Source organism: Podarcis erhardii, assembly GCF_964252035.2.
Source record: "Podarcis erhardii genome assembly, chromosome: 13".
Taxonomy (NCBI): Eukaryota; Metazoa; Chordata; class Lepidosauria; order Squamata; family Lacertidae; genus Podarcis; species Podarcis erhardii.
Window position 1 is genome coordinate 24,411,046 of NC_138502.1, and position 16,647 is coordinate 24,427,692.

A 16,647-nucleotide genomic window follows, 5' to 3' on the forward strand; every position below is an offset into this window, starting at 1 on the left:
AATGAGATGAGGGAAAGAAAAGGACTTAGGAACTGATCCATTTGTTATCATAAAATATCTCTGCATTGAATAACAGCAAAAGAAGTAGAGCTATAGACAAATCATAAATGAAGAGAGGTGGGTAACTATCAGGAAGTATGACCTTTTCAGAGATGGCTGAGGGAGGTTTCTACAGCACTATTTTTGTGATCTGTTCAGTGCCAGGTGAATATATTCACCCAGATCTTTAACTTATGTCTCATAGTCTGGTGCTTACTTTTAGCATGTGTTTAAATTGAGGTTTCTACTTGTTTCCATTATATTTTAACTTTCCTCTTATTATTAAATTTGTATGTGACATATTTTGTTTTTGTTTTTTTAGACTTGCCCAGGGAACTTTTACTATAGACAGTCATATAAAAGGTAAAGGTAAAAGGTATAACAAAGTAATTTAAATTCAGTTAAGTCCCTAAGTTATAAGATAAACATGTCCCACAAACTATTCTTCCAAAGCTATGACCATGATAATCTGTTTCAGGAAAGGAATTACATTTTTTCTTCTTTTTTTTGCAACCTGTTAATGGCTGATTAATTCATTATGGCAGCAGCTGTCAAGGACTAGAGTTGCCTTCAACAGATGCCCCCCCCCCCAAAAAAAAACCAACCATTTGAAATTAGTTTTATATTGAAAGGAAAATAAAAACCTTCGTGAGGATCTTTGAACTGTATTCATGATCTTTGATAAAATCTTATACAAAAAATCTGTGATTTTCCTTTTTATTAATGAACCATCATTCACACTCTTAATCATGCTCAATCCTGTAAACTATTTGAAGAATTCTGCTGAAATATGAAGTGGTATATCATATGACTCCTCTCTCTGTATTGTTCTTTTCACAAAGATTTCATTTGTCTCAATGTTGGGAAACCAGACAAAGATGGCAGAATTTATTCTCCTGGGATTTCGGGAATTCTACAAATTGCAGACACTTCTTTTCCTGACATTTCTGGTAATTTATGTTGTGACCATAACTGGAAATATTCTTACGTTTGCCCTTATTGTCTTTGATCAGCACCTTCATACCCCCATGTACTTTTTCCTGGGGAATCTCTCCTTCCTGGAGGCCTGCTGTAGCTCCAATATATTCCCACGGATGCTTTTGGCTCTCATTACTGGAGACAGAAGGATTTCCTACAACAGCTGCCTAACACAGTGGTATCTCTTTGGTTCCTTGGAAGCTGCAGAATGCTTTTTACTCTGTGTGATGTCTTATGACAGGTACCTAGCAATCTGTAAACCATTGCACTATGCAACAGCTATGAAAACCCAGACTTCTATCCATTTAGCAGCTGCATCTTGGTTCAGTGGATTTATAGCTTGCTTGATCTTACTCATTTTGATATTACAGTTAATGTTTTGTGGCCCTAATGAAATGGATCATTACTTCTGTGAATACTTCCCTCTTCTCAGACTCTCTTGCAGCGACACCAGTGTGTTGGAAATTGCAAGTTACATTGTGGCTGTCATATTTACATTCCCTCCTTTTGTTCTAACTTTAACTTCCTATGTATACATTATTGTTGCCATTTTAAGGATCCCCTCTGCCACTGGGAGGCAAAAGGCCTTTTCCACTTGCTCCTCTCACTTGATTGTGGTTTCAATTTTTTATGGCACACTCATGATTGAGTATATGATACCAAAGTCAACAGAGAACAGAGAGATGCAAAAGATTTCTTCTCTCTTGTACACAGCTCTGTCGCCTCTGGCCAACCCATTTATATACAGCCTAAGGAACAAGGAGGTAAAAAATTCACTGAGGAATAATATTAGGAAACTTGTGAGGTGAAGCAACTTAATATGTAATAGAAACATCCTGAGCATTTTCTGTGGCATTTCTCTCTCTCTCTTTTGGAGGGGGTGTTATACAGTTCAGTCTCTGAAAGAATGCATCAATCCATCCATTTCCAGGATTAATAATACATTTTATTGAAAATCATGAACTTGCTCAAATAACCCAGTCATTCTTATCATTTATTTTATTCTTATTTTTTGTGTTTTATTGTATTTCCATATATTGTTGTCCACTCTCTTCATATTTTAGATGACAGCATAATATAAAAATATTTTTAATAAATAGTGTTTGTAAAATAATAATAATGAGATTATATAATTCTGGAATTGCATTGGATGACTATTTGTAAAAACTAGCGTATTTTTGTGTGAGGAGAATATCAGCTCCGCAATCAGTCAATAAAGGTGTGGGAAACCCCAAACTGAAAACATTGCTGTCTACACCAATAAAAAACAAATGAGTGGCGTATGGCTGGGTTCAATCCACATTCCACATTCAAAACCAAACAATAATGATTTCTATATTTTATGTAGCATAATTCAATAAATATATCACCACAAATATTTGTTTCCTAGTGATTTGTTTGTAAAACAAATGGAATGCCAATTGGGAGAGCAAAAACAAATGACGCATTAATGTTTTTTCCACTAGAGTCAGAGAAACAGAAAGATCCAATACAGTGGTAACTCGGGTTAAGAACTTAATTCATCCTGAAGTGTCTGTAACCCAAGTACCACTGTACAGAATTTTTTCATGTAGATTCTTAACCCTGATTCAGATTGTATTAGGCAAAGAGGGTTTTTTAAAAAACACCCACCCACCCAACGATGATTGATTACAGTGGTACCTTGGGTTACAGATGCTTCAGGTTACAGATGCTTCAGGTTACAGACTCCGCTAACCCATAAATAGTACCTCGGGTTAAGAACTTTGCTTCAGGATGAGAACAGAAATTGCACAGCAGTGGCACGGAAGCAGTGGGAGGCCCCATTGGCTAAAGTGGTACCTCAGGTTAAGAATAGTTTCAGGTTAAGAATGGACCTCCAGAATGAATTAAGTTCTTAACCCAGGGTACCACTGTATTGCAAAATAGTTATTTTTTTCCTAATCTTCCGCTTACATGACATGAGAGACTGTTGCACTGGTTAGGAAGTGAAGTCACTTATTCTTTACAATAAAAGTATTTTGCCTGGTATATGGAGGGAAAGTTGGATAGGGAGATGGAAGATGAGCACAGAGCTCATTCATTGCTTGTGCATCCTTTTTAGTTGGCTAGTGTGGCTGAAATTCTTCACATACTTGGGACTAAGCTTCACTGATTGCAATGGGACTGACTTCTGAGTAGACATGGTTGGAATTGCACACATATCAAGAGAGTAACAAAGAAAACACAAAAATAAGGAAGATGAAAATGGCACCTCAAAATGATAACGGGGGGGGTGGAGGTCAGTTTTACAGAATGAAACTAGTAGCATCCCTCCATTTGATAAGCATGCTTTACTATAATATAAAATGCATTTTACAGTGCTATTTGGGGTGTTGACTCCTTTTTGCTTTAAACTAGCTTTGCACCAGCAACTGATTAAAATATGGGATTATTAGAATGTTATTACACCTAGAAAAGAAGGAATGTGAGAATATATTTAGAAAACCTCATATCATATTAAGCCATTGTATATGTAGGTGAAGTTTAATGCAGTTTGCAGTGCTCATTTATAAAATGTAGCTTAAGAAAAACATGCACACTGAGAGAAATGTGCAATAGTGTGTGTGTGTGTGTGTGTGTGTGTGTATGTTGCTGCTTTTATTTATATTTTGGAAAATATTAGCTTAATGTTTTGAATATCTGATTCTATCAGTAATGTTAATGTATATTTATATTTTCGTAAACCACTTAGAATTTTTTGAGGGTTAAGAGTATATTAAATAAAAAGACTAAATTAAGATTATATTCCTATTAGATTTCTATTCCTAATAAGGAGCTATCCATGCTGAAAGGTCTAGACACTGCTTTATTACCACTCCCAGTACTTTTGCCAAATGTTCCTGGAAAATTTGCTTAGGACACGATCTGATGGTTCCTAGGAAGGTGTTCCAGGGACCATAGGATTTCACAACTCTTCTCTATGGGTAGAGATAAAAGTCTACCCTTGGAAGTCCCCTGCCAGCCGCCACTATCATCAGTGCTGTGGCAGCAGAGAGAGCAAAACAGGAGGCATTCTGGAGTCAGCCGTCCGTGAGTTGCACCTATTGGTGTATCCTAGTTGGTCAGATGCTAGTCATGAGAGATGAGAGACCTTGCTGGCCAGGTTACTAATGCTTCATTCATGGATGATTAGATATTCTGCTTCTGTAGCAGAATTCTAAATGTTAATTCCCTGACGAACCTCCTGGGGAAAGGTAGCTTAGTAAGAGTTGGCTGCTCAGCTGCAGACATATTGGGATACCACCAGTTGCAGAGAGTATGCCCCTGTATGCCTGTTGCTGGCAGTCACAGGTAGGGAGGCTGCTGTGTACTCAAGTCCTACTTGCAGGCTTCCCAAAGGCATCTGGTTGGTCATTGTGAACTAGACTGGCTTTTGGTCTCATCCAGCAGAGCTTTTCTTACATTCTTATGTACTATAGCATAAGATAAGGCAGCCTTCCACATTCCATCAGCTGTGAACCTGCTATTTACTTATAAACATCTGAGGTTAGTGTTGCTTCTAGTCTTTGGCACTCATATAAGCTGAAGAAGCTGGGTATAATGGTTTATGTTTTGTTTTGATTTAATTTGATTTTAAAAAAAATCCTGCACTGATCTGAAAAGACTGATCTCTAGAAGCATCTAGGGATGTATTCTCCTGTGATTCTGAACTGAAGAAATGGTAACCAGGAAAGATATTCCCTGCAGGACAACTCATGCCATACAACACATATAGAGCAGAACATCTCAGATATCTTGTCTTCTAAATTGCAGGCAGGCAGGATAGAGGAAAGAAGGAAGGAAGGAAAGAACAAAAGAAGACAGATGTGCCTTAATTCTTAATAAAGTGAAGATGAGAAAGGAGAAAATGTGGTTCCATGCCATGGAGGTAAGCAGTTTTCTGTCTCACTTATCCTTCTGCAAATTTTCAGTCTGATCACCTTAATAAGAAACAGATTTTAATCCATGAACTTCAACAATCATGCTGTGAAACATTCAGGAATTGTAATATTTAGGCAATGCATAACCAGTGTTACAAGTATACCTGATGCTGCTGAGATAAGTTGGGTGTGGACCATATTGGTCTCCTTTTTATGGATGACAACTGAGAGCCCCATGTCATGCTATGAGATGTGCATGATAAATGTTTCTGAAGTGCAAACTTACAAACATTGGACACATGTGCATCAAAACACATATAAGCATTGTTTTTTGGTTTTTTTTGTGATGGGACCCCACTCTGTTCTGCACTTTACATATGATTTTCATAAGACTTGGGAGCACTTGCTACCTTGAAAATGATGGCTTTCTTTTGTTAGGTGGGAAATTGCTGTCTTGGTATGGGGGATGGAAATGACACTAGGATAAATCAACTTAGTATAAAGGAGAGCCCCCTTAAAGGGCCCGAGATAGTGGGGACTGGCCATGGCACCTCAGGTTGGGGGCTCTGCCTGGATAGAATCCTCATTCTCTTTGCCCAGTGAGATCTTGCCAACTTGGCTTGCACCATGACAAGCTTCAGCACTGGCCAACTCCCATGGTGCAGGCTTGGCTTAGTCCAACTGCTGGATTCCATTCCACTAGCATCAGGTGAGTGGAATGATGAGCTGATCCTGGCCCTACTGCCATTCCAACCTGTACCACGCTTGGTGCCATCAATAAAGATTTGGCCTGATTTCATCCTAACTCCTGGTGTCCTGTCTGTTCATTTTCTGCTCTTCTGGGTCAAGTAATCTATTAACTTTAATGTTATCTCTTTTTTCAAAGATAGACTCCAAGATCTCTTTAATCTCTGATGAATGCACTTCATAAACTATGGAACAGACTACATGAGGAAAGCAGATGAATGTTACAGAATATATCCTCTTGGGTTTTGGAAAATTCGGTCAATGGCAAAATATCCTATTTTTTGTTTTCCTATTGATCTATATTGCAGCCATGATTGGGAATGTACTCATTGTAATTTTAGTGGTAGTTGATCAGCATCTACATACACCCATGTATTTCTTCCTGGGAAACTTGTCGTGCCTAGAGACTTGCTATATATCAAATGTCATGCCCAAAATGATGGTGGGCTTGTTGACTGAGGAAAATGTGATTTCATTCAGCGGCTGTTTTGTGCAGTTCTTTTTCTTTGGTTACCTAATAGCAACAGAATGCTATCTTCTCTCAGTAATGTCATATGATAGATATTTAGCAATATGCAAACCACTGCATTACACAACAACTATGAATGCACAAAAGTGCATGCAACTAGCAGTTTTTTCGTGGATAAATGGACTTATAGCTGCTTTAATACTTTTGTGTTTTATGCTAGAGTTAACATACTGTGGCCCCAATGAAATTGATCATTATTTCTGTGATACTGTCCCACTTATAAAACTTTCCTGTAGTGACACCAACCTGGTGGAAGTTATGAGTTTTGTCCTGGCATTCATATTTACCCTGCCGCCTTTTCTCCTCACCTTGACATCCTACATAGCCATCATAACTACCATCTTGAAAATTCCTTCTACAACTGGGAGGAAAAAAGCATTTTCCACTTGCTCTTCTCATCTTATTGTAGTTTCTACCTTCTACGGAGCCATCATGATAGTGTATATGTTACCGAAGAGAGAAGCACTCCGTGATCTCAACAAAGCTTTCTCTCTCTTGTATACAGTCCTACCCCCTGTCGCAAATCCTCTTATATATAGCTTGAGAAATAAGGAGGTAAAGCATGCCATAGGGAAATTATTTGGAAAGTATTGCATTCCTCCAAGAAGCTGGAGAGAATTGTTACATTGATTAAGAAAAAGCAGTGGTGAAGCAACTTCATAATCAGAATTTCAGGTGTGTTTTCCTTGAACTGTTTTACCTCTTTTAGCCCCACCCTGAAGAAAACGCCGAAATAGTGTGCAAATTGACCTAGTTCTCTTAGTAATATTGTAATGAAATATTACAGTAAATTGTCTCTAAAATGTGTTTTTGTTCATACTGCTTTACCATGCGTACTTAGTATTCTGCTTAATAAAAAAAATGTATTCCTACTTTGTCATTTCTTTGAATTCTTCCTTTCTCCACATTAACAGCAACACCTGGAGCTGCAACCCACTTTCATCCTCCTTGCCCTGCTTATGTGTGCCTGTGAGTTTCTTAGAATCAGAATTCTGGAGTTGGAAGGCACTAGCTAGTCCTCTCCCAGCAATGCATGAATCACAGCTAAAGAGTCCTGGAAAGGTGGCCATCCAAAATCTGTTTGGAAACTTCCAATGAAGGAGAGTTTCTATAAACATTTTCCTACCTTCTCTGCTAGGAAGGGGTGATACTTTTCTTTTCTTTTGTTCTGTTCTTCATATCCTTCATATTACTAATTTGATCATTATTAAAGGTAAAGGAACCCCTGCCCGTACGGGCCAGTCGTGTCCGACTCTAGGGTTGTGCGCCCATCTCACTTAAGAGGCCGGGGGCCAGCGCTGTCCAGAGACACTTCCGGGTCATGTGGTCAGCGTGACGAAGCTGCTCTGGTGAGCCAGCACCAGCACAGCACACGGAAACGCCGTTTACCTTCCCGCTATAAAGTGGTACCTATTTATCTACTTGCACTTAAGGGTGCTTTCGAACTGCTAGGTGGGCAGGAGCTGGGACTGAAGGATGGGAGCTCACCCCGCCGCGGGGATTCGAACTGCCGACCATGCGATCGGCAAGCCCTAGGCACTGAGGTTTTACCGACAGCGCCACCCGCTGTGATCATTATTATTACACACTTATACACAATTATGTGTGTAATTCCATTCCAAGCCCAATCTACACAGCGTGGTTTTGCCTGGCAGTGCAAGCCCCAATGAAGCAGAAAATGAGGTGAGTTCCATCAATGGCTTGCTTCCACAGGTGTCCACAGGACACAGGACAGATTCCCCAATAAGCTGAAAAGGTAAAGGACCCCTGGACAGTTAAGTCCAGTCAAAGGGGTTGTGGTGCTCATCTCGCTTTCAGGCTGAGGGAGCCAGTGTTTGTCCACAGACAGCTTTCCGAGTCATGTGGCCAGCCTGACTAAACCGCTTCTGGTGCAACGGAACTCCATGACAGAAAGCAGAGTGCATGGAAATGCCATTTACCTTCCTGCCACAGCGGTGTCTATTTATCTACTTGAACTGGCATGCTTTTGAACTGCTAGGTAGGCAGGAGCTGGGACTGAGCAACAAAAGCTCATCCTGTTGTGCGGATTCGAACCCCAAGCTTCTGTGGTTTTTTTTTTTAAATAATTTTTATTAATTTTCACAAACAAAAACACACACACACACAAAAAAAACATACACAAACAACACATGACTTCCCCATACCTCCCCTTCACTGCACCCTTGTTTCCAATTTTTTAGCAATCCTTCATTCCATTTTTATATTTAACTTCCCTCAGGTTTTCTTAACTTAAACATTTACAGCTGTAATTCTCTGTTTCTTATCCCTTGACATTTTATCAGTCTGAAATTTTACAACAGTTCTTAAGATATATTTTGAAATTTTCCCAGTCCTCTTCCACTGTCTCTCTCCTCTGATCACGGATTCTGCCGGTCATCTCCGCCAGTCCCATAAATTCAGTCACCTTCGTCTGCCATTCTTCCAGAGTAGGTAATTCTTGCATCTTCCAATACTTTGCCAAAAGGATTCTTGCTGCTGTAGTTGCATACATAAAAAATGTCCTATCTTTCTTTGGTACCAATTGGCTGACCATGCCCAAGAGAAAAGCCTCCGGTTTCTTTACAAATGTCCACTTAAGGATTTTCTTAATTTCATTATAGATCATTTCCCAGTAGGCCTTAATCTTTGGGCAGGTCCACCAAAGGTGGTAGAAGGTTCCTTCACATTCGTTACATTTCCAGCATTTATTATTGGGCAAATGGTATATCTTTGCAAGCTTGACTGGGGTCATGTACCACCTATAGATCATTTTCATTATGTTTTCTTTCAAGGCACTACATGCCGTAAATTTAAGGCCTGTGGTCCATAACTGTTCCCAGTCAGCGAACATAATATCATGACCTAAGTCTTGTGCCCATTTGATCATAGCTGATTTAACCGTTTCATCCTGTGTATTCCATTTCAGCAACAAGTTATACATTTTAGACAGATTCTTAGTATTGGTCTCTAACAATTCTGTTTCCAATTTTGACCTCTCCTTCTGAAATCCTAGTTTCCTGTCCTGCTTAAAAGTCTCATTTATCTGATAATAATGTAACCAGTCTCGAACCTTGGATTTTAGTTTCTCAAAGCTCTGTAATTTAACCTTTTCACCATCATATTCTATAATTTCACAATCGAACCCCAAGCTTCTGATCGGCAAGCCCAAGAGGCTCAGTGGTTCAGACCACAGCACCACCCATAGGCAGGGCTGGATTTAGATGAAGAGAGGCCCTAGGCTATTCCACTTGTGAGCAGGGCCTTTTCACTGGTGGTGCCCATTGTATGCCTCACTATTCCCAGACCTGCTCTCTTTTGGCCTGTATTTTGGAGCTTTATAATTTAGGAAGACTTTGGAAGAACTGGATGACAAATCTTATCAGTTGCTGACGTATGAATGGATTTTATTTGCTGCTATTCTGGGCTCCTGGTGAACCAGGATTTACACCAGTGCAATAGAGTTGTCCAGGACACCAGAATGGATACAATTTATGAGCTTTCTCCATCATCTGCACAGCAGGTGGTGTTCAGTCAACAGTACAAAGACTAAGCTGAACCGTTCCCTGCTGGTTTCCTGCTTTCAGCAATAGGGATCGCTGTTTGGTAGTACAGTGGAACATCGGGTTAAGCATTTAATTCGTTCTGGAGGTCCGTTCTTAACCTGAAACTGTTCTTAACCTGAGGTACCACTTTAGCTAATGGGGGCTCCCGCTGCCGCCACGCCACCGCCGCCCAATTTCTGTTCTCATCCTTAAGCAAAGTTCTTAACCTGAGGTACTATTTCTGGGTTAGCAGAGTCTGAAACCTGAAGAATCTGTAACCCGAAGTGTCTGTAACCTGAGGTACCACTGTACCCAATTGGTTAGCTGTCAGATTCTAGAGCCCCCTATAGGTGACTCTTAGGTAATTCACAAAATACAGAGTCCATTCATAAAACACAGTGTTCATTCATAAAGCAGTAACATAAATCTCCATTGCTACATATTGGGTGTATATTTCAGCTGCTGAAGTACAGGTTTATGGCCATGCTGTAGTGTAGTGCTAATGCGAATGTGAATAAAAGGTGTCTGGGCTCAGGGTCTCAGGGTTTGGGGTGGGGAGAGAGGTGACAAAACTGATTTCCAATAAGTGCCCCCCCCCCAATTTCTTAACAAGTCCTTGAGTCTGTACTCTGAATAGTGACACCAGGGACCTAGAAGGTGCAGGGCTTGTCAGTCCAACCCCTGCACAGTCTCATCAGGGCTGACCTTAAGGGAATTGAAGCAATTTGGCCAAATTGGGCCCCGCGTGCCGCTCTTAAGGGCCCCCCCACACCAGGGCCATCTAGATGGATTTTCTTTGTATCTATATGTTTTTTGCAAACTTTGGCTGTGACCTGGGGCCCTACAAAAAAAATAAAATAAAATCAAGTTGTGCCCTACTGCTTTAAACTGGGCCTCACTGGCTAGCCCCGATTCTCACAGTTTCTGGGCCTGAGTTGCCCTGCCTTTGCATGACGTCTTGGGTTTACAATTTGGGGAGAGGGGAGACTGTGGTACTGGGGAGTGGGCAGGCTGGCAAGGCCCCCTAGATTTAGAGGCCCAAGTTGCCCTGCCCTCACATGAAGTCTTGGGTTTGCAATTTTGGATGAGGAGATTGCCTGCTTGGAAATTTGCAGGCTTGTGAGGCCCCCTAGGTTTTGAGGCCCTAGGCTTCAGCCTACTTAGCCTATACATAAATCCAGCACTGCCCGAGAGAGAATCCTAGCAGATTGTGGGAGCCTAAAGCTTGACCCTAAATATATATCAGAGCCTAGGTAGTGGAACAATGGAATTTGGAGTATGGAGCTAGATCTAGAGAAGGGCTCAAGCAGGTTGACAGAAAAGTGTTCTGCTCCTGTGGTGTCAGATGCCTCTAGCTAGGCACCTCTGATAGTAAAGTCACAGCTTACAGCCCCTCAGTTAGTGAAGCCCCTGCCAGCATATTGGAGAGCTGAATAGGAGTAATTTGAGAGCCGGTGGTTGTATAGCGGTTAGAGTAGCAGAGCTCGACCTGGGAGACTGGGTTTCAAATAATATGTCATATCCTGAGTCAGACCTGTCTCTACCTCTGTCACTCTGGACATGGAAACATCAGAAATGGAACACCTGTTTTCTTCTTTATTCCTATGACCCAAGCTGTTTGCCATTTTAAGAGGTGTTTTCCTGTCCCACTTTTCAAGAGGAAGAAGCAGGGCCGCACAATTTATTAAATAGATTATTTCATTCTTCTTATTTAAAATATTTATTTATTTATTTAATTTTATACCATGGACTCACAGAAAAATATGAAAAATGAATGTAAATACAAGAAAACATAAAATCCTTTAAAAATAGAACATAATGGTAAGGCTGACTGAGACATTAAACAAAGAGATTAAACAATTTTGAGTGATTTTCAATAAAAAAATTATCATTGACCAATTTCTTTTGAGGGGATGATTGAAAACACTTTGAGAGTGTTGTTTCAAGGTTGTTTTTTTAAATAGTCACTAACAAATGAAGAAAACAACAGCCCTAGTAATGCCATGATAACTTCAAATTGAGAACGAAACACCATTTAAGGATGTGTGTTATAATAAAATATGCATTTAAATGTGTTTTTAATTGTCATCTATATTTTTATGCCAATTTTTTTTCTTCAGGGAAACAAAAACAACCCTAAAACTGTAATGCACTGGAAACAGACAAATCAACACATCCAAACCAGCAACTGAACTTTATATCACCCACCAAAAGAGATGCTAGAGAAAATCACATTTGTTGCTTCTTCACATTAATTCACTTCATGAGAATTGCTTTGCATGACACAAGTTTGTCAATTTTATTTCTCAGGGCATCTTTGACCTCCTTATTTCTCAGACTGTATATGAATGGGTTGGCAAGAGGTGGCAAAACTGTGTACAAGAGAGAGGAAAGTTTTTGCATCTCTTTGTTGACTTCACCCTTTGGTAACATGTACACAATCATTAGCGAACTATAAAAAATTGAAACTACAATCAAGTGAGAGGAACAGGTGGAAAAGGCCTTTTGTCTCCCAGTGGCGGAGGGTATTCTTAAGATGGCGGCAATAATATATGAATAGGATGTTATAGTTAGAACAAAAGGAGGAAATGTGAATATGACAGCTACTATGAAACCTATATTTTCCACGAGGCTGGTGTCACTGCAAGAAAGTTTAAGAAGAGGGAAGTAGTCACAAAAGTAATGATCCATTTCCCTGGAGCCTGAAAATGATAATTGTAGCAACAGAATGAGTAATATAGAACACCCTATAAAGCCATTGAGCCAAGATGCAGTGACTAAATTGATACAAGTATTGGTTTTCATAGTAGTTGCATAATGCAATGGTTTACAGATTGCTAGATACCTGTCATAAGACATCACACAGAGTAAACAGCATTCTGTAGCTTCCAAAGAACCAAAGAGATACCACTGTGTGAAGCAGCCGTTGAAGGAAATTGTTCTATCTCTGGTCAGGAGAGCTGGAAGCATTCTTGGAAATATATTGGAGCTGTAGCAAGCCTCCAAGAAGGAAAGATTCCCAAGAAAGAAGTACATGGGAGTATGTAGATGGTGATCAATGACAACAAGGACAACAATCAAAGTATTCCCAGTTATGGTCACCATGTAAATGATGAGAAAAGTCAGAAAAAGAAGTGTCTGCAATTCATAGAATTCCCCAAATCCAAGGAGGATAAATTCTGTAATTGTTGTCTGGTTTCTCAACATTGAGCAGAATGAAATCCTGTTGAAAAGAGAAATGGATAAGTATCTATACAGAGATGGAGAGATAATTTATATTCTGCCTCATGTTTCACCCGAAATCTCCAAGTGGTTTACAAATCTCAACAGAAATGAATCAATTTTAGAAATAAAATAGCAAATGCACAAGGAAAATCAAAGTCTACTTCTCATTTTAAAGCACAAAAATTGTATTTTCTAAATGTAAGTAAAACACATAATAATCAGAAAAAACAATTCCTTTGCAAAGAATCAAAAGTGGATAGCTCAGTTGGTCAGAGTGTGGTGCTGACAAGGCCAAGGTTTCAGGTTTGATCCCCATATGGGAGAGCTGCATATTCCTGCATCGCAGGAGGTTGGATTAATTGATCCTCAGGGTCCTTTCCAACTCTACAGTTCTATGATATTAAGATACGTTAAAATGTGACATAATCTCAGTAACGGATAAAACATTAATAAATATTGCAAGAAGAACACCACACATTATGCAATCATCAAAGTCATTTGCTTCCACTTTCAATCTCCACAGAACTACATATCTGCAATAGGCAGATAGCTAATAGTAAGAATCAATTATTTCCCTTATTCTGTAATTTTTATATGCCTGTTGTCTTTGTCCATGGAGTTTTCTTGGCAGGGATACTGGAGTGGCCTGCCAGTTCCTGCTCCAGGTAGATCACATTTGGTCCAAACTCTCCACTATGACCTCTCCATCTTGGGTGGCCCTGCCCCTTTGCCACAACAAGTCAGTGATCCATGAAGGAGAGTCCCATGGACTGCAAGAATATCAAACCTATCCATTCTGAAGGAAATCAGCCCTGAGTGCTGACTGGAAGGACAGATCCTGAAGCTGAGGCTACAATACTTTGGCCACCTCATGAGAAGAGATGACTCCCTGGAAAAGACCCTGATGTTGGGAAAGATTGAGGGCAGAAGGAGAAGGGGACGACAGAGGACGAGATGGTTGGACAGCATTCTCGAAGCTACAAACATGAGTTTGACCAAGCTGAGGGCAGCAGTGGAAGACAGGAGTGCCTGGCATGCTCTGGTCCATGGGGTCATGAAGAATCGGACACAACTAAACAACAACATTCAGTAATTTGAATCAAGACCCAATTTTGTATAAATGAATCCAAACCTGACCTGGATCCAGATCATTATTTCAAAGAAGTCTGGGATAGATCAGTGGGTAGAGCTTAAGACCCCTAATCTCACAGTCGTGGGTTTGACCCATGAACATTGGGCAAAATATTACTGCCTTGTATATGACTGTCCTATAACATACATTCTTTGGGAAATTGCACACAAGCACACAAAGAAACATATTAAAATATGATATTAAGCAATATGAGCTTTTTTTAAAAAAACACACAAACAAACCACAATGAAAGTAAGGGACAAACCATAAGACATGGGACATAAGTTAAAGATCCAGCTGAGAAGAAAGTAATTTGCCAAGTGTTGAAAAGATCACAAAGATGTAACAGGAGCACAGCATTTAAAAGCCCCCACTCCCTCTTCATTTACCCATCTTTCTTCATTTTTTCTCATCAACTGCTGTCATTCTCTGGTTGCTATTCGGGGCTAAGATATTTCATGAAGCAAAAAGAACTGATGGTAGATCACGCATTTCCTAGATTTTTTCCTTCACTTTGCCTTATTCATTGTTAATGTATCTCTCAATACTGTGACATGAATGTCATACCAGTAATGCATACCCCTTATCAGAACAACAAAATCAGATCTATTTTAAAATCATAAACTGTTTGCAAATAAACTATTGTCCTATGAATAATTTTAGGCTGAAAGTGAAAATGTGAGTTTTCCAGTTTGTGGCTTGTAATGGAAGGCGCATAGCAGTGACTGCTCAAGCCTTATTACGAAAGTAATCTTTTGCAAACACAAGCTACTGTACACAGAGAATGTATGGAGAATGAGACGAGTTCTGTACAGCAATTAAATGTCACAACACTGTGAATCTCCCTGAGCTCAAAGAGCATCTGACATTCATCTGGTCCTTTGAGAGTCTTGGCCAGTCCTCATACCTTGGCATCCCAGCGCATCCTTTGATATATCAACCTTCTTTATTGCTTTATTTCTGGGACTAACTGCACAATTCTCTATGTGTGACAAATAATAAAAATAAAATAAGCACTGTGGGTAACAGTAGGATGTACTCTCGGGGACTGAGATGGTCATAACCCATTGGGAATAGAAACATTGCACATTATGATCATTTGTTGCAATTTTGCTGGAGGAAATTTTTCATGAATGCAGTTTTGACATTAGTTTTGGGCACATCAGATGCTGCTTTCCCCATCAAACTATGCACCACTCTGTGAGGTCTTGTCTGCAAAAAATATTATGAAGTAGGATAAAGTGTCCACATATCAAAATAATATATATACCTGTTAAAGACAGTAAATATTCAAGTGGTATTTTTACTATTATTTTCTATTAAAATCCAGATTAGAATGATATTCTCTGTGCCCCTCAATTATGTAATGAATTTAAGGCTTGATGCTAAATGGTATAAAAGTATATTGGGGGGGGGGGGAGGAATGCTCCCATGTTGTCAAGCTTTCTGTAGTTATAAGAGGCAGCCTAGATTTCTTCCCATTCCATAAAATAGAAGTTACCAACTTCTGCCACCCCCCAACTACCACAATTTATTGATTGTAACTTCAAATGCATACAAACATACAAAACTTTAGCTTTAGCTTATGTTTAGTCTTAGAATTTAGAATTTAGCCATTCTGCCTCTCCAATGGGTTTCTAATTTACCCCCTTGGAAGGTCTTTATTTATTGTTTTTATAAAAAAATATGGATAGCTTGAAAATGTTATTCATAGAGGCTGTTAAATAAATCCCAAGGGTTATAATTATATGTGCAATTGTTCTTCTTCTGCAAGTAATGTTGGATGGTACTGCAGAACTTTTCCTGCTTCTCCTTCCTCCCAGCAGCTCCCTGTAAACACTCAAAATCTGCTGAAAACCTGAAGAACATATTTTGGTAGTATGAAGTGTGGGGAGAGGTAGGAGAACCCCAGGTGCATGAGTAGAGCTCCATTCATAGACCTCAATATATTTAAGACATATATGTCCATGAAACCCCAGTTGTTTTGTTTTGCCATTTTTTATATTTTCTTTGACAGATTTATGCACATCATTTCTGATTGAACATATACCCAGAAACATTTTTATATAAGCAAATTTATTTGGTAAAGGGGCAAAGCTGTGTAGAAGAGGAGACTTTCAATATGTGACTCTCTCCAGTCTTTGATAAGGTAAATTGCAAGTAAAAAATTTGTGGTCTTCCAACTTCTGTTGGACTGCAACTCCCATCAGCCCCAGAAAACATGGCCAGTAACAGATATTGTATACAGAATATGGTTAGCATGGGGGTTTGGTATAACACAAAGTGGATGTCGTAAGTGGAGCAGATGCCTTCAGGTGAAGAAAACAAAACCAAACCAAAACAATACACAACAAACAAAAACCAACAACCAAGGTATCATGTGTCTGAGTCAGAGGGGAAAGATGTGGGGAGGTTTAATGAGTCTCTAATTCTATGACTGCTTTTGAATTATGGTGCTGGAGGAGACTCTTGAGAGTCTCATGGACTGCAAGATCAAACCTATCCATTCTGAAGGAAATCAGCCCTGAGTGCTTACCGGAAGGACAGATCCTGAAGCTGAGGCTATGGCCACCT

General features: G+C 39.6%; 2 protein-coding genes across 2 annotated transcripts in view; one reads left to right on the plus strand and one right to left on the minus strand.

Moving 5' to 3' along the window:
* LOC309327030 (vomeronasal type-2 receptor 26-like) overlaps positions 1-16,647 on the minus strand; it is a gene marked incomplete at both ends in the record, with an annotated part of 336,857 nt that overhangs the window by 156,635 nt on the left and 163,575 nt on the right. The gene's annotated exons all lie outside the window — the stretch shown is intronic.
* On the plus strand, positions 909-6,804 carry LOC309328469 (olfactory receptor 10A3-like; the record flags this gene model as incomplete). Its single annotated transcript, XM_081838467.1, has 3 exons — positions 909-1,001; positions 4,237-4,240; positions 5,954-6,804. Exons 1-3 carry the CDS (start codon positions 918-920, stop codon positions 6,802-6,804), a joined length of 939 nt encoding a protein of 312 aa, XP_081694593.1. The 5' UTR covers positions 909-917.